The sequence below is a fragment of the Cydia fagiglandana genome, chromosome 1 (genome assembly GCF_963556715.1).
Source record: "Cydia fagiglandana chromosome 1, ilCydFagi1.1, whole genome shotgun sequence".
In the NCBI taxonomy this organism is placed as follows: Eukaryota; Metazoa; Arthropoda; class Insecta; order Lepidoptera; family Tortricidae; genus Cydia; species Cydia fagiglandana.
In genome coordinates this window covers 30,761,594-30,785,970 of record NC_085932.1, presented here as the reverse complement: position 1 = coordinate 30,785,970, position 24,377 = coordinate 30,761,594, and the positions used below count along the sequence as shown (strand labels likewise).

The window sequence follows — 24,377 nt, the reverse complement described above, 5'->3', positions numbered from 1 at the left end:
ACAGCGAAAGATGCCCGCAATTTGTGAACTTCGATTTTCGCGGTTATAACCCTGTAGTAGGCGTTTTAACTCGACTACGTCATAGCCAAGAAGAGTAATGATTTTAGCAGAAGGCACGGGTCTAGAATGTAGTCACCACACGGGATTGTTATGCCATTTAGCGCCACTTGCACCATCCCACTAACCCGGGGTTAAGCGATTAAACCGTTAAATCAGTGTCAAAATATACTGGTAACCATGGTAACTCCATCTTTAACCGTTTAACCCCGGACTAGTCGGATGGTGCAAGTGGCCCTTAGGGTTCTTGCTATATTGGAAATTCTATAGCGTAAATAAGTATTGAACAACCAATTTAGCTAGGACCCTGAATGGCGCAACAATCGCGAAGCGTGATGGTATATATATATATGTCGCGGCCGATCGTAAGATCAGGCAGATCGTAATGTTCCTGTGTAATGTTTTGACGATAGTAACATTAATCCAATATATAGGTAGGATAGGTTCGTTAGGTTGCTTCAGATGCCCGAAGGGTAAGCTGTCCAGAAATAGGAGCTCCGCGTAGCGGGGCTCCGTCGACTCAGGGAACGGGTCAAACATTTTCACGTTATTCACGATATGCCTAGGAATTTCACGATATGCCTGATCTTACGATCGGCCGGCGACGTATACAAGATTGCCTGTCAAAAATCAAATGCACGACCAAAATCGGAAGTCAAGTTTTGAATTCAGAATTAATATGTGATTGCGTAAATTATTTGCTTTTCTAACAATGTACAGTCACCTGCAATAATATGTTACGTAACGAAGACCGTAAAAATATCTGACACGATCTTATTTGTAGAGCCATAAGAGCGTGTCACATATTTTTGCGGCCTTTGAAGCGTAACATATTATTGCAGGTGACTGTACCTATGTGTCAATTGTACAGAGTCTGTATATTCCAAAATGTATTAAGGAACCACCCACCGTGTCTTTTTAGGGTGATTCATGAGACGTGAGCAGGACTAATCCTGCACACTCAGTAACTGATAATTGATCGATCACCGTTTTATTTAGGCGAAACAACCACAGTTTTTCCTATTTTTTAACTTTTTAGTGAGGGCTTGTTTATTTCTCTACAATCATAGTCACCCTACAAGACCTAATCACTGAACATAAAACTCTTTAACCGTAATAACAGCGTTATGATTACGAATAAAATAACTGTCAAACTTGAGTGAGATACGAGTTTTCAAAAGTAACCAGATCGTGATGACAGTGATGACATTATATTTGACACAGAGTATCGGTGGTTTAGTATTGTAATTTTAGGGTGACCATGCATTTCGTAAATAAATCAATAACTTTTTTTTTCAACATGACTAGAAAATTAACGTTAATCTCACTAATACTGATACGCAAACAGTTGCTTATAATTTACGAAATGCGCAGTGTTAGTCCTGCTCACGTCTCCTGAATCACCCTGTAGATAAATGCGAAAGTAACTCTGTCTGTAGATACTGTATTACCTCTTAAATCGCTTAACAAATTTAGATGAAATTTGGTAATTATGTAGTTTGAGGGCCGGGAAAGACATAGGTAGGTACCTAAGTTAGTTTTTATCAATCGTCATCTGCATTCTAGACAAGTAGACAGACAAAGCCGCGGGCAGAAGTTAATGGCTTATAAGTACAATACCAGGCGTGGCTCACTCCGCGATTTCGTCGCTTTGCTACAGGTAGCTAAAAGTACCTACTTCCGTTCCGCCCCAATTTTGGGGAAAGCCATAAGCCGCGCGTGGCGCTGTCGCCACCTAGCGGCCATATCTGTGCTGATCGTAACAGACGCGTTTTGTTAAGGGGCCCACTGATTAACAGTCCGCCGGACGGTATCGGCTGTCAGTTAGAAAAAAAATTTGACAGTTCCGAACAACTGACAGGCCGATACTATTCGGCGGACTGTTAATCAGTGGGCCCCTTTAGAGAGTGAGTCTTCTGTACCTAGTACTATTATTTATTCTGTAACAATACACTGTCAGCATTCAATTCATCACCTGTTTATGGAGTTTATAAATTTCACTATTTTACTTTAAAATAGATGTCAATGTAAAAATTCTAAAGATTTGTTACAATAACTTTATTATTTTGTCCTAACAACAATTAGTCAGTCATAGTCTTATTTAGTGCTAATTTTATAAGGAATGTTTTAAATACCGAGTAGAATTGTTTTTAGGTCGAGAGCAACAATTACAATTTTAAATATGTCTTCCTGAAAATATTATTAAGTACTTATGTACACTTACACGTTCAATAACATTACAGAAAACTTTATCTAGATTAGTTTCATGGATTATTAATAAAGTATTTATTTACATATTAAAATTGTACAGAATAAAATAAGTAACTTTATTATTTTCCAAAGGCAACATCACTGTAATATATTACAGACGTTTATCAGGATACATTGTAATAGAAAAATATATTTACAGAGTTTGACCAGGAGCAAGTCGCACTATTTCAGGATGATTAGGATCTCCGTTACCCCTGACTACATACAAAACTCTAAGGCCATCATTATTGATACCATCACCACCATTCTTAAATTCCCCATCATTGTTCTGATTAAAAAACCTAAAATCATCCACTCCCTTTTGTTCAAAATTATTGTCAAATTCCTCAGCCTCAATACTATCAATCGAATATTCTCTATTACTTTGAATGCCAGGAAAAACGAAACCTTTACTTGCAGTGATAGAGTTCACATTACTTTGAGGGAAATTAATAACTTTACCTAACCTTACATTGCTATAAACATTCCTGTTTGAATCTTCAGGAAAAGACCATGTTGGTTTAGAACTGACGTTAACAATAACAGTGTTTCGTACATTTTGTATTCTCTTTTGAATCCTGTTTTCAAAACTGCTTTGGTTAAGACTCTTTTGATAAGGATAATTCTGGCCGTAAAAACCATATCCGTTGCCATACGGATTTGGTCTTTGATAATTCTGATTCAATTGTTGTTGGAGACCATAACCTTGGAGGTTAGGATTCTGATATTGTTGAGGCACATATTGTTGATGATATTGACCGAACTGTTGGTCGTATAAATACTGATTCTGCTGTTGTAGACCATATCCTTGCTGCGAATTCTGGTTTTGGTACTGGTTAGGTTGAGACGGTTGTTGTGGTTGATACAATCCATAATTCTGCCCTGATAGCTGGTTGTAAAACTGCTCTAGCCCCTGCTGTTGGTTCAGTTGTGGGGCTGCAAAGAACCTGAAATAAATTGTGAAGATTTGGTAAAGCGAAAATGTAGTAGGTAAAAATGTTAAGTGATTTGATGATGGTGATGACTTATAAAACTAAATCTGGTCGCAACCTGACATTTGATAAGTCTGTCCTGAGAACTCAGTCGATTATCGAAATAGTAATTACCTATGTACTCAGTATTTCTTATTCCTGATGGGCGAAAATGCGGGAGCGGACCCCACCACCCCGGAGTAAAAGCCGGTGTCCCAACAATTGGGAATAGTAAATACAAAACAGAACAGAGGACATCAAATTTCTGGGGTGCAAAAAAATTAAGGGCATCCCAATTGTTGTGGAAGTGCACAGATAGAAACAGTGTTCCTCCTGAACATCAGGGACATATGTCAGCAGCTATAATATACTATACCTGAAGAAGCCTCCGTTATGGTTGTTCAAATAGTGGACTAGCTGCTCAGGATCGTTGGGGCATTGAGGGTACGCGTAGCGACAGGTCCCAGGATTAGCCTTGGAAGTCATGCCGAGGAAGACGGCTCGGCCGAAAACGAAGAGTGGGGAAGAGCTGATGCCGTTGTAGGCCGAGAGTAAGCTGGAAAGTATAAGAGGTTGTTTTAAAGAAAAGAGCCAAAACAGTTAATCCGTGAACTCTAATTTAGGATAGCACACTCTTGAAATTATTTGTACTACATAATTTGAGCATTAATTCGCGAAAATAAACATTAATGGTTAAGTGAAACGGCTAATGAAAATTATAAAATGATGGAGTAATGTTTTCGAAGTCATTTATTGTTATTCGTATGGTACTTACGTAAGCAATGGTTGTAGCCCAGCAACAGACTGCAGTATTCCAGATCCAGGGAGGGATCCACCTCCGGCCGCCTCACAAAGCATTCTGGGTACGCACTGAGCATCATCATATAATGCTAAGGAAGTTAGGGCTTCTGTCACGGCTGAGAGGGCCTCTGACGTGGCAGAGGGACGAGGCTCTGGAATCATAAGCAGGTATAATTTGAGTAGGTCATAAAAAGGAACTTGAGACCTTTCAGAGTTTACATGACATACCTACGCAAAAGTTCAGGTCAAGATCTGCATAACTCAGGCCTATATTAAACCTTTTTTTACTACAATCTTTTTGCTTTTAATACAAAAAATTAATTAAAGCCTCGAAGGCGGAATGCAGAATATAAATAAATAAATATTACTCAACTCACTGTAAAGTGTATAGGGTTGATAAGGTCTCTGTCCCGGATAAATTGGTCCAGGCCCAAATACAGGACCAGGATAATTAGGTACTCCAGGATAAACAGGTGATCCAGGATCCTGCTGGGCTGGATACCTAAAACCTTGAGCTCCATTTGGTAACCTCTTTGGTCTTCTTCTTCGTTTCTTCTTTTGTTGATTAGGTCTTTGATTTCTTTTATCTTCTTCAAATTTAATCTTCTGTCGCTCAATGTTGTCCTGGTTATCATATTGCTGGAACCTATTGTCTGTGACACCATCAGTTTCAAACTTTATCCTTTGTTCATCGATTGTGTTGTGGCTGCCATCAAACTCTTGGTCTTGGTCTTCAAATCTTATGAGACCGTAAGATTGTGTAGGCTGGTCTTCAAATTTAAAGTTTTTAGGTTCCGGTAATGCTGGTGAAGTTATATTAGCTTCATCAGCGAACACATTAACTGTGATCAGTAAAAAGGCTATTCGGAGTGTGCTCATTGTGATGAGAACCTGAAAAAAAACCATAGCATTACTTATTTTTACTGTCGTACTTACTGCGACCAATCATGACGTACAGCGAACTGCAAAATTGCATGTACACTAGTGATGCATTCGGCCAGCGGAACTATACCTACATTTCGGTTTTACAGGTGCGCATTCTGTAGGTTTGACTTGTTTCCTAATTAACGTTCGCGCGGAGACATTTCTAGGTTCGAAATGAGTGCGCGTGCAAGTCAGTGGAATGTTTTTTAAATTGTTTTAAAATAATAAACAAGTACGATTACTTATGATCAAGACTGTTTCTTAAATCCTATTAGTTTACTCCGAAATCTTACTATCCTATTTTTTAATTGCTATATGTATATTATAGCAATTTTACTATCCGGTATCCGGCCGGATATAGAAATCAAGGCCGGATAGGCCGGATACCGGATAGTAACCGAATATCCGGTGCATCTCGAATGTAATTATATGCACTTTTGCAGCTGGATGTACGTTCACCCTGTAGGGAATAGAATAGCGCAATAATAAGTAAGTATTTATAAACTTAGCAAACTTTTTCTGCCAATACAGAAAAAATTAAGCTATAGATGGTCAAGCAGACTTTGTCAGTAGAAAAAGGCGGCAAATTTTAAAAATGTAGGCGCGAAGGGATATCGTCTCATAGAAAATTTGAATTTCGCGCCTTTTTCTACTGACAAAATTTGCTTGACCATTTATAAATTAATAGCATTTTTACTGCTTGCCGTGACTATAATTAATTACTTGTACTAAACTGGGAAAATATTTAGTCACTAATATATTGAAAAGCATACCAGCCTTGGCGACTCAAGCTGTATTAGGTAAACTAAGCACTCATACCCAATAACAACTGTTCTTTCTTATTGCTGGTTCCCGACTCTACTCAATATTGCATATAAGCCAAGCGCAGGCGCTTTTTGGAGAGTTTTCGCTTAGTAATCATAAATACATCTTCAGAATGAGAACACAATAATTTTCGCATAGGACACTAAAGAAAAAAGTTGTAAATGAAGACGCTCTAGTGACACTGACTTGTACGCGACAAAAGAATGTGTAAAACACTCATTAGGGTCATTAGTAAGGTATCCGTACCACGACACTGTATCGTAGTCGCACTGTATGACCGCGTAATTAGGGCCTGGGTTCGGCTCCCGGTCGCGTTAATTGTTGTTTTTTAACCGACTTCCAAATCTCAAAGAAGGAGGTTATCAATTCGGTTGTATGTTTTTTTTTATATTTTATATTTTTTTTCATTTTTTTTTTTATTTTTTTTTATGTTTGTTACTCCATATCTCCGTCATTACTGGATCGATTTTGAAAATTCTTTTTTTGATTGAATGTATATGCATACAGATTGATCCCGTTTTTGTCAAAACCCAGTTCTGATGATGGGATCCATGAGGAATCGAGGGAACTCTTCAAATCTTAAAGGCATATATATAGTGATTTTTGGGTTTTTATCAACAAATCAAGCATATACACCCAAAAAAGTGACATTTGATGAAGTAGAACTGCTGATGATGATCAGAACGGAACTCTTTAACGACGCATAGTTCACGGTTGGCGATTTGTCCTCTTCGTTATGTTTGTTAAGCAAGTTAAGTTTTTAAGCCACATTTTTGTCAAGCTCGAGTTCTGATGATGGGATCCATGAGGAATCAAGGGAACTCCTCAAATCTTAAAGGCACGCGTATAGAGATTTTTGTATTTACATAAGAAAATCAAGCATTTTCATTAAAAACTGTTGCATTTGATGAAGTGGAACTGCTGATGATGACCAGAACAGAACTCTTCAATGACGCATGGTACACGTTTGGTGATTACGAATTTCGATTTTGACTTGGACTGGGACCCGGAGTCGGACTCATACCCGGATCCGGTTCGGACCCGGACTTGGACTCGGATCCGGATTCGGACCCGGACTCGGAACCGGACTCGGACTCGGATCCGGACTCGGACCCGGTCTCGGACCCGGACACGGACCCGGACCCGGACTCGGACCCGGACTCGGACCCGGACTCGGACCCGGACCTTGACCCAGAAAACCACTATTGGTACCTTAACTAAATAAACAACTATGATTACCTACCATAAAATTAATGTAGGTATAAAGTACGATGATGCCAATCTTACTAGCCCCTCCCGCTTAAACCCCCGTACACCGCACGGCATGCGCCATTAAGTGGATTAGGTTAGGTTTGAACTGCGATCCTCACAGAACCGAACAAGGATTAGGTTAGAACTGCGAGCCTTACAGAAACGAAATGCTACTTGGAAAGTGGGTTTGATTAGGTTCGAACTGCGATCCGCACAGAACCGAACTGCTATCTGAGGAGTGGGTTAGGTTAGGCTAGAACTACGACCCTCATGGCCCCTCTTGACGATGGGCCAACGCCGGCCACTCCAAGGGACGCATTTATGCGTTAGAGGGAGCAAGTGATATTGCTATCTCATTCTACCGCATGGCTGCGTCCCTTGGAGTGGCCGGCGTTGGCCCATCCTGTAGAGGAGCCATTATACAGAAGCGAAATGCTAGTAGAAAAGTGGGTGGTTTTACCTCGTTTTCTACATAGTGTACCATCTACAATAATCTTTCATCGGCCCCCATGGAAGTCGGTTTTTTTTTCTTAAAAATTATGGACATTGTGTTTAGTTCTCACGATACGGTAATGTTTTGTTCGCAAGTGGGAATCGATTTTTCACTTCGTCAGCTAAAATTAAGCAATAAAAACGTGTAGAATAAAAGCTTCCTTTTATCCCGCTTATATTACCCGAGACACTCAAAAAACGTCAACTTTGCTATCTCGTTGAATAAATAAATTTTGCTAACTTGAATCAATTCATAAAAAATCCAATTTATACAAGGTAACAGTCTGTCTCTCTGCCTGTTTGTTTAATACCTACTTCTTCACGGCTTGTGTTAGTGAAATTATATAGGATGCAGAAAACTTAAGGTCTGTGTTCGAACATAGGCTATAATTATTATTTTTGAAAATATCGCTATAAGGTTACAGCCGTTGCAGGGCCCATAAATAACACCGACCAAACCCATAGCGGGCGAAGTTTCGAGCCCAGCTATAAGTAGTATTGTCATAAAAATTATATTAAGTAACCTGTGCATATACACACACCACACACATTGCCTTTCTCAGTTATAATGAATCCTATTTCAAAACCTTTTCTACTAGTCTGTACCACCTGTGATAAAACAAAGTGCCCAAAACACAATTATCGCTACATTTAACAATGACACTTTGTACTGAGAGCGCACTGTTACACTTAAAACAATCCATTTTCAAACTTATTCAAATGAAAATAGAACTCGAAATAGGTTAGCTTATAGTCATGTGACAAAAGAAAATCAAAATGGTGCGCGTAAATTGGGAAGTCGATCCAAATGAACATTGACCCACTTTTGGTGATAATAATGTTAAAGAACTTTTTAATGAGAAACGTGTCGATTTGAGCAAACTATTGGGACTTTTTTATGGAAAACGAACGAACATCATCTCCACGGACCTAGAATACCTACATTATGTCAAGTCTGTAGGTAGGTAGGTACTTATATGATAAATGCCATGCTGTTGAAGGTTCTTCCAATATATAAAGAGTACTAATTTTGTAAGAAAAATGTTTTCAAATTTCACCTCAAGGCAGATACATTTGTTTTAAAACAAGTGGAGTGGAGTAGAAATACGTGTGGAGGTTATTAAGTAGGTACAATAATGTACATATTAACAGAGATGCGAAAAATACTTTATAAAAAGTATTTAAATACAAAATACAAATACTTCCTTGATAATACTATTTCAAATGCAAAATACAAAATAGTTTTTGAATTTGTATTTAAATACAAAATACGAAATAGGTATTTTTAAAATACTTTTTTAAAATACAAATGCTTTTCGATAAAAGGTACTCTGAGTAGTGAATTCCTAGTCTGAATTAAAAAGTATTACTCAGAATTTCCAAGTTGAAAAGACTCTCTTTGTTCTTTGAAATCAATCCTCTATCTAAAGTGCAAATTTCTAGTTGTTTGCTCATATTAACCGGTAGGATGTAGGTATGGATGATGGTTTTTATCGGCCAACTTTTAAAGTATTAATTTGCAATGTTACACAGCTAGTATAATGTCTCTCGTTAGTGTGATGAAAACGTCTCGTTTGTGTTTAACCAGGGCAGAAAAGTTTGTTCTCCTCTCGTGCCTTGAAACCCTCCTAACACTCAAGATTCCACTTTTTTAACCACTCGCTACGCTTGTGGTCATGTGCGACGTTACTAAACAAATTCAACAGTTCCATGTTAAAAGAATGAGAGAGTTGCCAGGATTGTAACATCAGAAGAGATTGTAAATCCTACCTAAATTACCTACCTACTATAGAGTATTTTGTATTTTGAAAATAGAAAATAGGTCCCAAAAACTATTTCAAATAAAATACAAAATAGTTTTCTTCAAAAGGTATTTAAATACAAAATACAAAATAGGTATTTTGCATTTTGTATTTGCATTTTAAATACAAGTATTTCAAATAAGTCACATCTCTGCATATTAATTAAGTAAACAACATTAATAGCAAGCCTACTTACCCTTGAACAACACAAAAAACGAACTTATTAACTTACGAATAAACAAACAAAAGGTGTTTTCACCGATAGATCCTGGCGCCAAATGCGTGGTCCTCTCTCAGCGAAAGTTGTATGATGTCATTCAAATGTATTTATAAGGATTGTGAATTTGTGACACAACGCGCCGTGTATGGGATATCCTGGTTTAGTAGGTTTATGAGATGAGATGATCATTTTATATAACTAAGCCTCCTAAGGCCCAAGGTACCTAAGTACCTACTTATTCAGTTCGATGAAATTGAAACCATGACATCCAATTGGAACCTTACCAGTTTTGTTTCGTTAAATTTTTGCACACAGCATAATCAACTCTATTTTTAGTGACCCTGCCTACGAAGCAGGAGGTCCCAAGGTTAGAAACCTGGTAAGGGCACGCGCGAGTCCGACTCGCACTTGGTTTTCTTAATTAGACAAGGTTCCAAGTAGTTTTATGAATCGTGAGCTACGGCTGCACCTCCTGCCTACATTTTATTTATAATAAGTAATCAAGAAATGTACGACTTTTATGGATATATGACATAAAATATATCGTCAAGTTAAACTGGCAGAAACCAAATGCCCCAAATGGTCAAACCGTTTTGGGTTTTTCACTACGCATGTCGCCTATGCAACATTTTTGTGTCCATGTGCTTTTCAATCGATAAAATGTTGCTATTAAATTTGTGTAGGCGTTAAGATTCTTCTATAGGTTCTTATCAGTTTCTGAAAATAATACAAAAAGTTTAACACTGAGGAGTGAATATTATCATTGTGTCGCTAGTGTGTCGCTAGGTAAGGTAGTCCCTGACTGCAATGACCCTGAGGAGATAACTTTAGACCTTAAGCAAGTATTTTGAGCTTGACCTTTGCTTGCTAGTGATGTAATATAATATCCCACCAAAAACATAAATGTAAAAAAGGAGAGCCAAGTTCAATACAAAAATTATGCTTGGCTGTGGGGCTCGCCGCAAAAAGAATGGAGATCTAAATGAGTGCCACTGCCAAGTTCTATGCAAAATCCAAATATGTATTTATAGGAACAAAATAACATTATAAACAAGTATTAAACTCTATTTCTTTGCTTTATTGGATACCTATAACAATTGCTGTTATTTAAAAAAATGTGAGATCTTAAAGTAGGTTAGATTTGACTTGGCCAGTTTTCATTACATCAATCAATTTATATATATTGTAATTCTGATAAAATCTGGCCAAGCCAAATCTAACCTACTTTAAGATCTCACATTTTTTTAAATAACAGCAATTGTTATAGGTATCCAATAAAGCAAAGAAATAGAGTTTAATACTTGTTTATAATGTTATTTTGTTCCTATAAATACATATTTGGATTTTGCATAGAACTTGGCAGTGGCACTCATTTAGATCTCCATTCTTTTTGCGGCGAGCCCCACAGCCAAGCATAATTTTTGTATTGAACTTGGCTCTCCTTTTTTACATTTATGTTTTTGGTGGGATATCAATACTTTTTGTAAAGAAAACTAGGCAGGTATTGAGATTTAATGTTTTTTCTTGTGTTTCCGCTGTATGGTTTTTACTTCTGTTCTTTGTATAATTATGTGGTGCCGCGCGCCGCCGACGACACACCGTTGGCCGGTTGTTTAGAGCGTATTACAAGTTTTTTGTATGGGGACACCACTTATTTTTTGACTAAACTTTATTTTAATATAGCAAATATAATAATACATATATTGGGGACAAGCAGATATTTGAAACTATTCAAATATCTTGCTTGTAACGGTTCCAACGCTACAATACAAAAATATTTAAAAATGCCGACTCCACCGATGCGATTCCACCGTCCCCATTCTACCATCGGACTTTTAGACGCACGGCCGGTTTCCATCCTTACTTGGTAGATATTCCGCCAATTCGCACTAAGCGCTTTGCTTCTACTTTCCTTATGCGCACTGCCAAGGAATGGAATTCCTTGCCGGCGTCTATATTTCCGTGCTCTTATAACCCGGCAACCTTCAAATCAAGAGTGAACAGGCACCTTCTGGGCGAGCTCGCTCCATCGTAGGCCACGTCTACGCCTCGGCTAGTCTGTGGCCATGAGTAAACCCATGCATAATAAAAAAAAAAAAAAAAAAATGATTTTTTTTGTATGGGGCCCCCAATTTTTAAACTTTATTTTATTTTTAGATTTTTTCCTACGGTTACACACAATAACCGAGCTGGATTCCAAATTTCATCCTTCTAGGTCATCTGGAAGTAGGTTAGGTTTAGGTACTTATATGTCAGTCCCAATAAAAAATGGTTTTTTTGTATGGGGACCCCCCCTATTTTTTAACTTTATTTTATTTTTAGATTTTTTCCTACGGTTACACACAATAACCAAGCTGGATTCCAAATTTCATCCTTCTAGGTCATCTGGAAGTAGGTTAGGTTTAGGTACTATAAGTCATAAGTCAGTCTTAAAATTTACGACTTTTTGACCTTCATACCTTTATAACCGTTTGAGCTAGCTTCATGAAATTTGGGCTTCTAGATATCCTTATGGATATAATTAAACACACGTAGTTTTATGTGTTTACGTCAAAGATGTTTTGAGTTATAGAAGGGTCAAAAGTGGCACCAAGTGGTTCGTGTAATATTACACTTGGCGCTGGCTAGCCCGTTCCTTTGCTTGAACTTGGCTTGACACGCTGCCGCGTGTCTAGATAAATAGTCATAAGAAACAAGTTCGTAAGTTTCCATTACTGTTCGATTTTAATAAGGATTAATATTTTTTGACCTCTGACCTCTGACTTTAAGGACATTATCAACAATGTCAACCTGGCATTAACTGTCGTATTTATGAAGATAGTTAAGAGCACTGAGCTTGAGTGTTACTTTTATTAATAAAAAAAACATATCAGTATTATTGAGACTAAAAAAAAATATTTTCTGGACGTCATATGTATTCGTTAACTTTAACTATGATCTAATCAAATATCTGTGTTTAATAGAGCATTACGCTCACGTCGCGCGTCGTCGTCAATTGAAAGCGCTCTTCATACACGCCTGCTAACTCTATCAAAGTGTGAGTGTACTTAGTGTGTGACTGATTTTTCTTATCTGTCGTGACCCCCAGTGCCGTGTGTGTGGTGTGGTGTCATTTACTCTCCACTTGAAAAATCGAAATAAATCTAAATTACCATGTTAGCTGTGTGCTAAAATAACAATAAATCGTGTTTTGTGATAACAGCACTTCGGTTTTAAAGCAGGTATGTCATTCTGTTTATTTTACGTATGCGAAATCCTGCATATATTTTTTGGTCCTTACATCATTCATGAGTGCTATTTTTGACTGAAACATGGTTCAATAAAACTAATCAGGAAACCTTAAAATATTCTTAACACTTATATGACACTTACGGTTTCATGTCCAGTGAAAATCGCGCAACAATAGGTGATTTCAAGTAATGGCTTGACAATTTTCATTGCCATTTTCTCGTATGCGTACTTTAACCGCAGTACCGGTTTGATTGTGTTAATCTTATTATGTAGCGGTATGATACTTCAAGTGCAAGAATTCGCACTTTGGCTGTATGAATACATTACCTCATTTTGTCAACAACTTTTAACTTTGGATGTTTGTCTTGATTGTTAACCACATCATTTTTGTTTTAAATTATCTTATGTGTTTGGGTGCCTAACATATGTAGGTACTTTTGTTGACTAGGATATTATATGCAATAGTATGTTACAATACTTATAAGTTAACCTCTTGGGGTTCAATGAATCAATGACCTAGTACAGTACAAATTACATCCAATGAAATTTAAAGGGAAATCTTAATGAAATTGAACAGAGTTGCTTGTGTTGTTATTCATTCAATTTTAAAATAAAAGAAATTCAACTGTATTTTCTAATACCTTTTGATTCAAATTTGGTTGTCAATTTTCCTTGTATGGTGGGACACGAGAGGAGATAATATTTATAAAGATTGAACTCTGACAAGGCTTATCAAGGCATATTATAATGGTTGTAGATCAATTTAATGAATTACTTTGCCAGTATTTTAAAAGTAAGGTTTGTGTTTAAGAGTCACACAAACTTAGCTGCCGCCATAATCAAATTTACAGTAGTTTATAACAACATTCTGATATAACATGTTTGACATCATCTCCCTCAAGTTGTCCCAGAATTTTGCCACAGCTCATGGGAACCTGGGGTCCACTTGGCAACTAATCCCAGGATTGGCATGGGCAATCGTTTTTACGAAAGTGACTGCCACCTGACCTTCCAACCCAGAGGGTAAATTAGGCCTTATTAGGATTAGTCTGGTTTCCTCACAATGTTTTCCTTCACTGAAAAGCATCTGGTAAAAATCAAATTATAGTTCCGAAAAGCTCATAAATCTCATCATATTACAATATAATAATGCTTGTGTTAATACTGCACAACTTGAAATGTGTCGCTATATCTTAGAAGTTATCTCTCCGCTAAGATATCACTAATGCGGGTTATATCTGTACTTTGGCCGCTGTCTGACCTCAATTTGATCCACTGATAAACAAACATGATTTGCTATTTTTTATTTATTTGCTTTGTGGAAATTTTATTATTTTAACAAGTAAACATTGACAATTACTTATCGCAGGAAGCAGGAAGAATATTATTGTTTTTGTATCAACATATTGTTTCCCCAATTTTAATATCTTGGATTAGTGTTTGAATTAGGTTAATTATAAATCAATAAAAAATAAAATAGCCTCCGGTGGTTAAGGTTTGATTTGAATCTTGATACTTTGTTAGCGATTTCTTTAATAAATATTGTAAAATCAAAGGGGTCCACAGATTAACAGTTTGCCGGATGATATCAGCCTGTCAGTTGTTCGGAACTGTCACCTTTTGCGATTAACTGACACTACTCAGGCTGATATCGTCCGGCGAACTTGTAATCTGTGGGCCCCTTAAGTTCTGATCAAATTATTAGTACCTAGCCACTCACATGCTTTTGGTAACTGTAGCTACCAGCTATCACCCTTATTTTATTATAATAATAGAGGTCACTGAAAAATATCAAGCATGTGAGTGGCTGGGTACTACTATTACTAGGTACAAAGTAATGATTAACTCGTTGATAGCAAGGTTATTCACAATTTTTCCAATATTATTTCCCCAAGTCTCTGTTTGATAAACAAGCCACACCTTCGGAACCAAACAACAACCACATTCAAGCTTCATACATACATATACATTTGGCTATACTCAACTGTATAAATATTTACACGTCATACCTCCTACGTTTTCACACTTTTGTCAATAGTCAACCAAACTGCAATATTACAAAAGGTCGTATCTGTGTATGGATCTCACTGCACTGACTGCCAAATGACTCTGCATAATTCGTAAAATTCACATACAGACCATTTTGCTAGAAGCAGACCATTATAAATATTATAATTTAACCTTCAAAATAAGGTGACCAACAAGGTTGAGAAACTGGTCTGGTCAGTTAAGCTCTGGTTCCTTTCTTATGTATGGCACTATCCCTTTCGGCTATTTAGGGTTGTCAAAATTCAAATCATTTTCTGTGGTTGTGCACGCAATGGGACGTCAAGTTGTGTCAACCCTAATAATTGCTCGGAGCAATGCTGAGCCGAACGGCGCCGAGCATAGCCGAAAGGAGGAGTGTCTCCCCACTTTTACTTGGTACCTACCTCGATGGTAATAACGTGCCAGATTACGCATCACGCGATTTACGCATAGCTACGCATTTACGACTTTAGCTAAAACTGTAACGCAGCGTCTTACGTAGGCGAACAACGCGCGAACGCGGCGCGGTGCGGCGCGGCGGCGGCGCGGCGCGGCGCGGCGCGGCGAGGAAGAAACAAAACGTTGATACGTATAGGTGTGTCCTACTCACACAGCGAAGCGGCGCGGCGCGGCGCGGCGAGGCGAGGAAGAAACAAAAGTTGATACGTATAGGTGTGTCCTACTCACACAGCGAAGCGGCGCGGCGCGGCGCGGTGAGGAAGAAACAAAACGTTGATACGTATAGGTGTGTCCTACTCACACAGCGAAGCGGCGCGGCGCGGCGGCCTTGTCCGGCTAGGGAGACACTCCCGACCGCCTTGGCCGCACACAGACACGGTTTATTAGAAAATTCGTATTTAAATTATGAGTAAACTATGTCTTTTAATGCAAGTAAGTGCAGCGTTCTTCGTTGTCTGAAATTTTGGTTTACTGGCATTTTGATTTGGCACCGCCTTCAAAAACTAAGTACACAATTAATTACCCCGGTGGTTATTAATTTGCTTATTATTAGGTATTAATTACGTTTTGGCAGAAATTGGCTTTACGACGGGATAGGGACTGGAAAAGGATAGGGGTGGGATCTGGGTATATAAAAAAATATTTTGTGCTTTTCAGCGGGTTGGGTTTTTGAAAGTACCTCAAAAGGAAAAACGGAACCCTTATAGGATCACTCGTGCGTCTGTCTGTCTGTCCGTCTGTCACAGCCTATTTTGTCGGAAACTACTGGACCAATTAAGTTGAAATTTGGTATACATATGTACATTAGTAACCTAAAGATAGACATGTTTTTAGGGTTCCGTACCCAAAGGGTAAAACGGGACCCTATTACTAAGACTTCGCTGTCCGTCCGTCCGTCCGTCTGTCCGTCTGTCTGTCACCAGGCTGTATCTCATGAACCGTGATAGCTAGACAGTTGAAATTTTCACAGATGATGTATTTCTGTTGCCGCTATAACAACAAATACTAAAAACAGAATTAAATAAAGATTTAAATGGGGCTCCCATACAACAAACGTGATTTTTGACCAAAGTTAAGCAACGTCGGGAGTGGTCAGTTCTTGGATGGGTGACCGCTTTTTTTTGCTTTTTTTTGCATTATGGTACGGAACCCTTCGTGCGCGAGTCCGACTCGCACTTGCCCGGTTTTTATAATTTTAAAATACATAGGTTCGAAGTTATTTAAGAAAATAGCCAAATAATGACCATTCCCCCTCTTTATCTCCAAAACTACTATGTAGGTCTAAAATTTTGAAAAAAAATATACAAAATAGTTCTTTACCTATAGATGTCAGGAAAACGTATTAAAAATGTAAGTCAAGCGTGAGTCGGAATTATGTACGGAATCCTAGAAACGCGAGTCTGACTCGCACTTAAGGGGTCATCCATTAATTACATCACACGTTTAGGGGGAGGGAGGGGTTCAAGAAAATGTGACATGTTGTGACATGGGGGAGGGGGGAGACACAAACTTTGTGACGTCACTTTAACTTCATGAGTAACCGAAAATTTATTTAAATTATTTTATTCGCTGTACATTTAAATAAGTTTTTAAAACGAAAGTCGTTTTTATTCGTTTATTTTTCTTTCCTAAGCAATTTTGGGTTATAAAATTACTAATATTTATCGTCAAAAATATTTTGATAAAATATTAATAATACTTAGGTACTTACTTAATTCGATTTGGCGATTTCGTAGAAAAAAAGTGACGTCACACTAGGGGGGAGGGGTTTGCCAAATGTGACCAAATGTGACCAAGTGTGACAAGGAGGGGGGGAGGGGTCAAAAAACCTAGAAATTCGTGTGACGTAATTAATGGATGACCCCTAACCGGTTTTTTTAAAGAAATATATTAAGTTATTTTGCTTTTATGTTTGTTTATTTAAATTGATTTATTTATTTTTTTACTTTTTTATTTCGTTTTATTTATTTTTGTTTCATTATGACGATCGGTTGACGCACTCCCACTCCCACCCACTCGCACTCGCACTCCCACTCCCTCTCCCACTCTAAATCCCACTGAAACCCGCATCAAAAACACGAACAAACATACATACATACATTCAGGTCAAACTGAGTACCTCCTTTTTTTAAGGCGGTTAAAAACAAAAGTAGTCGCTCTTTTCTGTGAGCTGTAGACTTCGCAATTAGCTTAAAAAAAATTAAAATAATTACAGCGAACTCAGAATAGTCGTAAGTGCCATAGACGCTACTGGAGTTAAGTCTTTTATGCCAATTTCCGCGAATTTGAATATTTTTTAGTTTTGTGCCTATAGAATACAGGAAAAACCTATAAAGAAATCAAACGGGAGTTGACTAATCAAATCAAAGCCGTAAATTCTATATACGTCACGCCTCTAGCCGCGTCATACTCGCGTCTAAAAATCAAATGGATTGATCGCGCCAGAACCGCGCCGCGCCGCGCCGCCGCCGCGCCGCTTCGCCATCGCGTTAAAATCGCTCACCTAGGACACTTCCATACGCAACAACGGTTTGTTGTTTCCGTGCCGCGTCTCGCCGCGCCGCCGCCGCGCCGCGCCGCGCCGCGCCGCCCGACATTCGCGTGCAAATCGCGCCGCGCCGCGTTCGCAACGAGATCGCTTACGTAGGACACTTCTATGGGCATCAAAGGATTGATTTAGCTGCACCGCGCCGCACCGCGCCGCGCCGCGCCGCTTTCGCGCGTTGTTCGCCTACGTAAGACGTAGCGTAAGTAACGTCTCGACGATGTAGGCGTGGCAAGCGCGTCATCACGGGTTCGCGAGACTATTCACGTGATTCCCTGACATTTCCAAGGACATATTAAATTGCCGAGGCGAGGTGTCACTCGGTCAGATTTTAAAAATGTATATGGAATGGTGGGAATTTGTCCGCGCCTGACCTTTCACATGTATGCCCACAGTTAATTTTTTTATAAGTGTTGAAGAAATCTGACCCCTTGTGAATTGTGATCATTCATAATCCTAGTAAACTTCCCTAATATACCTCGATCTTCGGTTAGCATGATGATTATGATCTATTTAATAATATCTAATAGGATTTGTAAATTCACTTTATTTTCATAAAACTCCATGAATATCAATGAGACATTAAACTCTGCGTCTAATGCTCGTGTAATGTATTCAAATCGGCAAGTGCAAAAGTTTGCCAAGGCTGAAACTGTGATTTTTCAGACTGACGTCTTTTCTTTTTCAGTGACAGCGTCACACCATATCTTGGCTATTTTTCACTTGAACCCGCCGCCAAAAAGCCGCTCCTATGCAATTGAAATTACACTCTCGCATAACGTCGTGATATGTTAACATTATTTGTATACGTGTGCATTGTAAAATATATAAATAATGCAACAAAAATATACATGCACTGACGTGGATTGTCCTAAGACGTGATCCATGATCAATTGATCATCCAAATCTCATTTGTCAAATTCTCTATTTACCTTACATTCTTATCGTCTTAATAATACGATTATAATATCGGTCGGTAGAGCAAACGGAATAAGACCGCGTCAAAGGCCACCTATGCGATGGACTGACCAAATTAAATCTGCCAGAAGGACCCCTGAACGCATTTGCCAGAATGACCTCCAACCGCGGAAAATGACGAGAAATCGTACGGCAAGCCACATCTGTGCCTGATGTCAGTAGTTGACCACGACACTCTGCAAAGAGTATAACGACAAAGAAGAAGAGATATCGGTCCATGAAATGTGCACCAATTAAATGCATATTTACGTCGCGTTAATTAATTAGTGTTGCATTGTTTATTGCGCCAGCCCCTTCGCCCTTTCATTCATGATCTATTTTTGTTTCTCACGCTATATTAGTCAGTAATCATGCGACCAGACAATCCGTCGCTTCTATTAAATCAATTTAATCGTTTCAAGTGATTTCTGATCCGCAATGAGTGTGCGAGTGAAAGGGGCGATGGATAGGTCGTTTAAGAGAATTTTGAGGAGACAGAAGACCGTTCAAGGTGAGTTTTCGTGGGTTATGTAATCGTTTGTCTTTTTGACGCATTAGTTAGGTACTCTCATGCTTCGCTTGCCCTTATCCCAATTATTCGGGGTCTGCGCAGCATATGTCTTTCTTTCATGTATCTCTGTCGCCAGTCAACTCATCATTCTCTTGCCCTATCCCATTCACTCGGGGTCAGGGCAGCATGTCTTTATTCCATGCTTTTCTGTCGCCCGCCCGTCGACTCATCGTTTGATTGTCTTATCCCTTTCACTCGGGATCGGCGAAGCATGTCTTTTTCTTCCATGCCTCTCTGTCGCCCTTTGCGACTTGCGTTCGTTTCATATCACTTTTCCTCGGTTTTCCTTTCCTCTTACTCATTCCCTTACATTCATTCGTACTACCTCTCTCGTCACATGACTTTCATCCATCCGCATCATACCCGTACTACTAGGCGATTCGCCCCTTTTTCTACTAGACCAAGTTAGGTTCTCTGGGATTGTAAATTAAGTGGAATTAGATTAATTGAGGTAATGATTAGTCTTTCAAGGTTTAGAAACATTTGCTAACACAACTCTTTTACCTCTGAAAAACGACTTTTGATCAGATTATATTTTGCGGTTCTCTTAATAATTGTAGAATAACCTTTGTAGCGGTCATTGACCCCCTGGCCCTATTTTCCCCTATGCTGTGTCCAGTCCTAGAAGTTTATTAGCCGTTCTCCGTAAGTTACAGAAAGACTCCCGTTAACTATTAATAATCTTATGTGAATTGATGCTTCTTGATTGAGAACAACGGTCGTCTGATGATGGACACAGTTATCGCCTGATAGCGACAGGTCGGGTCAGGGTGTCTATTTCTTTCTTTCTAGCGGTGTCAAAAAGTGATAGAGATATCACGTCGATAACCACTCCTGCTATCAGCTGCAGGTTTGATTCGACCTAGCATAGCGTTCCAAATATAGCATGGGATATTATTAATTTTATCGGGCCGCTGTTGCAAATCTCATTGTTACTACTATTACCTATAAGATATGGAGGGTAGAGGTACTAGAGGTAAAAGAAAACCCTCTCCATGTATCAAAAAGTGTCCGCCAAAAAACCTTAAATAGGTGGCGCCACAATACCTAGAATATTTGACAAAAAATTTCAAATCGTAGACAGCGCACTTCACTCCGTCAATATATAACGCCTACGCTTTTAGCTACTCTAGCGCTACTCTGGAGAGATTTATACTTAGCTGGACACTTTTGCAAATATTCTCCCATTATAAAAGTTTTCTCCTTACCACTACCCTCCATACATGGATTAATATGACAAACTAAACTAATGGGCGAATGCTCAGCGGGGGTTTACATAATCCATTTTCCTCAATGCCCGCGGAATTTGCTTCTGCAAAAACATGCTTTTGCATTGCTCATACTATATTACGTTTGAGAAGACTGCACCTAATAAATAATGAATTAATGAACAAGCATCGGCTTTTGCAGGCATAATGAATGTTAACACTATCGATAGTGGACACTATCAATATTGGACTTTGTATTTAAATATTTTGTCAAGAATCAAGCAATAATTAATGATAAAAAAAAGTATTGTTTCGTGATTGGCTGATTGGTTTTGTTACTAAAGCGAAGAGAATAAATACCTAATATGTTGTTATTGCTGCAAGTATTAGCTGTCAAAAAAAATCCTAGTGCTTCTTTGCTTTCTTAGAATGAAATCTATCACTTTTTGGATACCATACCTAGTCTACACAGTCAACTGACCATTTGTAAACTTGATTGCAAAGACATAAGGTTTACCTATGGTATAATCTCAGTATAGTCTCTTAGATTGGATCCCATATGATTTATTAAATGTTTTAGTACGATACAACACCACTATGATGTGGCCCCAATTTTGTTAAAACATCGAGTAGGTAAGGGAAAACATATAACCACTGAAACTTTAATTTACGAAACATTATATTATAAAGCTGAATACTATGTAAGTAATTATTATTTGCCTAATCTGCCAAAACACGTCACCGCGCGATAACGAATGGGTGTGCACTGACGCGCCTCCGCAGTCTCAATGAATGTTAGCGCGGGAACGCACGTTCGGAATTTAAATTACGCGCGAATTGTTTTTCGGCTAGCGTGTTTTTTTTATTTAAAAAATTAAAATGAATGACGGTAAGTTTATTCGTTAAGGGGCCCACAGATTATCAGTTCGCCGGACGATATTAGCTTGTCAGTTATCGCGACATTGGCGAATAATTGACAGGCTGATATCGTTCGGCGAACTGGTAATCTGTGGGCCCCTATACAGACACGAAATAATTAAGTAGCGATGTGTTGAAAGTGCGTGCAATAAGATGTGTTTTTTTTATTTCATTTAAAATTAAAGTTTTTAGAGTTCCGCACAAAACTGTTCGCGGAGCTCTTATGGGAATCCTTCAGTCTTATTTCATAATAATCAGACTCGTTTGCAACAGGATCTTAAAATACAAAATTAATTTTAAATATTTTAAAAGTAAAATTAAAAATAAACATTAATACATTTGTAAAATAACACTAATTATAACTTTGAAAATTATTTATTTATGTCGTCAACTTTCTTTGTTGGTTGTCTGCTTAGCCTTTTGTCCCTTTGTATTACAAAGTATCTTTGTTGTACAAATGCACATCAATTAAAAATATATGCGAGACACAAAACTACAAGCGAACAACGAGCATTTTCGATAAAAAGGACTTATCTCTTTGAAACATTCTTTTGTAATGTATTAAAAGTATTTCAGAGCAATGAGATTATAAAAGATTATAACGATAATTATACAAAATTGTAAAATAATTAAAATATTAAACTAGCATTATAGTACTACAGCTAAGGATAGTGTTATAAAGTTTATAAACTCTTCTACACACTATTATCATAATATATCTTAATCTTTCGTGATAAGCCGATACTTGTTAATGTGTGCGAATATAATTTTCCTTCATAAGATTAGCACCGTAATCATCACTTATCGTGCTTCATAAAATTTTATATTCATTTACATTTCTAATTTTCCACAGTTAATCATGTTAGCTCAAGGATAAAGCATTATTAATTATACTTTTGAAGAGTGACCCAGGAGACATCACTACTTTTACTACAACAACAACATGAATGCAAATAAAGAACTTGATCTTTAAACTGAAATAAATGTCATATATTTACTAAGGCTGGTTGGAATCCAACCCAGGCTGGAATCGAACCAACGTCCTCTGCTATCGCGGCAGGTGCTTGAACCACTCGGCCACCGGGCCACAGCGGCATTTTTTCTGAAAAATACTTTAATTTGTTCAAATACTTCTAACTTGATCTTTCGTATACCTACTATACAACTGCATATACAACTCTAAATGTCACGTCGTGTGTCTCATATGTTCGAAAATATTGTCTTGTGACATTATAAAGATTTTTTCAGGGTTACGGAAACGATTCAACAGTCTAGTCTAAAACCAGTTTAAACAACTTGAAATTAATTACTGTACAGTGCCTTGCAACTAGAGCTACCAAAATTCAAAAAAATATTATTATAAAAAGAAATGCCTGATACCTAACTAAAATTTTCGTCTATAGCCGGGCTAAGCTAACTCTGCACTGACTTTGCAATCATAAAGTGTCAAAATTCTATGATAATAGGACTTTCATTACATTGTCACGTCAATGTGGGTGCAAAGTTTGTTCAGACGCACTCTTTTTTTATATTGAGTTTGACTATACCTAAGTATAATGATTTATTAAACTGTTAATTTGGGTAATCGCGAAGTTGTTAGTTTGTTTAATAGTTATTTGATTAGGACTTTAAAAAATTCTGGTATTGGTAACCCTACTGGCAACTCTGGCTATATTACGGTCATGTCTAATTTTTAGATGATGTTATTGTCACGTTCTTACAATATTGATTTTACGCTCGCGACTTTGTACAAGGTGGCACTGCACTTTACACATTTACGGTTAAAGATTCTTTATTCTCATAAGAATCTCATTTTAGTAGCAAATTATGAAAAATCGTCAATACCTATACTCATTTTACTTTAACCTGGATCCTTTTGTATTTCTTGTTGTTTTTCTGTCCCGTCAGCCAGGGGACAACAGTAGCACAGTTTGTTAGAAGAACTCTTGTATCACGTTATTATCGTTCCTGGTAAATGGCCCATTGTGTAAAAGCTAAAAAAATCCATGGTTCATGTGCATAAGAACCCTTCTCTGGTAGAAAGCCACAATAATATAAGTAGAAACAAGTTACTGAAGTAATCGTCAATCGTCGGCATATATATAAGACACGTGCAGCGTAATAGCAGAGATTATATAAACTTTGTACTAGCTAGTGTTGTAGGTAAAAAACTGAACTAAAGCCTCTTTTACATGAAGTTGTGATGAAGTTTACAAACACATTAAATAAATTAGTGTGACATTTAATTATTGAATCTTCATGAATAAATAAAAAAGTGGACAGAATTAATCAAACATCTTAGAAAACTGAATACTTAATGAGAATTAATCTGCAAATATACTAATAGCCTGTCCGATTGAAAAGACGACTGACTATACATCCAAAAAGGGCTTTATATACTTTTTATATGTATAGTAATTTGGTACAAAAAGTCAAGGTGAACTCACTACGTGTTTGAACTTGAACGTCCTTGACGCTAATTAATAGTCCTCATGATTAGGGTTAGGAAAACAAACAAAAAGGCGATCAAACACTGCCAAATTAAGGGTTAATCAAAGTTGTAAAATCCCAATCGGCGAGCGGAACATCATAGCGCTGTCTTGCTCAAACACCGAAACGGCTTGCGGATGAGGATCCATGAGCCATAACCGCGTAACGATCGTACACGTGTCGGATCCGGACTCCGGACGTGCACCGCGGTCTCTTGTCTTGACACTAACCGCTTCACTACTTCGTTAATATCAATTACCTATAGTTATTATCACACTTGGCCGGTCGCTTTACTTATCCTACTTCTTAGTCTGCCTACGAAACTGATAGTCTTGGGTTTGAATCCCAAGGCTCTCTAAATGCTTGGATGTGTTGAA

At 38.0% G+C, this 24,377-nt stretch overlaps 2 protein-coding genes across 5 annotated transcripts in view; one reads left to right on the top strand and one right to left on the bottom strand.

Moving 5' to 3' along the window:
* Positions 1–2,448: 2,448 nt before the first annotated feature.
* On the bottom strand, positions 2,449–23,551 carry LOC134669589 (uncharacterized). Its single transcript, XM_063527242.1, has 5 exons — positions 23,362–23,551; positions 4,457–4,970; positions 4,054–4,231; positions 3,655–3,834; positions 2,449–3,254 (listed from the first exon to the last, which is right to left on the bottom strand). Exons 2-5 carry the CDS (start codon positions 4,956–4,958, stop codon positions 2,462–2,464), a joined length of 1,653 nt encoding a protein of 550 aa, XP_063383312.1. The 5' UTR covers positions 4,959–4,970; positions 23,362–23,551; the 3' UTR covers positions 2,449–2,461.
* The window catches only part of LOC134669563 (glycerol kinase 3), a 51,930-nt gene continuing 40,242 nt past the window's right edge, over positions 12,690–24,377 (top strand). For 2 of the 4 annotated variants that reach the window (XM_063527227.1, XM_063527233.1), the window contains exon 1: positions 19,159–19,324. In XM_063527227.1, the coding sequence (XP_063383297.1) occupies positions 19,252–19,324 (73 nt within the window). In that variant the 5' untranslated portion in view covers positions 19,159–19,251. Of the gene's footprint in view, positions 12,815–19,158; positions 19,325–24,377 lie in introns of those variants that run through there. The other 2 variants (XM_063527220.1, XM_063527211.1) reach the window with 2 other exon arrangements.

Bases quoted from the DNA above. Each gene is read 5' to 3' on its own strand.
- LOC134669589 (XM_063527242.1), bottom strand. From the start codon at position 4,958: ATGAGCACACTCCGAATAGCCTTTTTACTGATCACAGTTAATGTGTTC. The intron at 4,232-4,456 runs GTGAGTTGAGTA...TTATGATTCCAG, and splicing joins TCAACCCTATACACTTTACA to AGCCTCGTCCCTCTGCCACG. The intron at 3,255-3,654 runs GTATAGTATATT...AATTTATTTCAG, and splicing joins CATAACGGAGGCTTCTTCAG to GTTCTTTGCAGCCCCACAAC.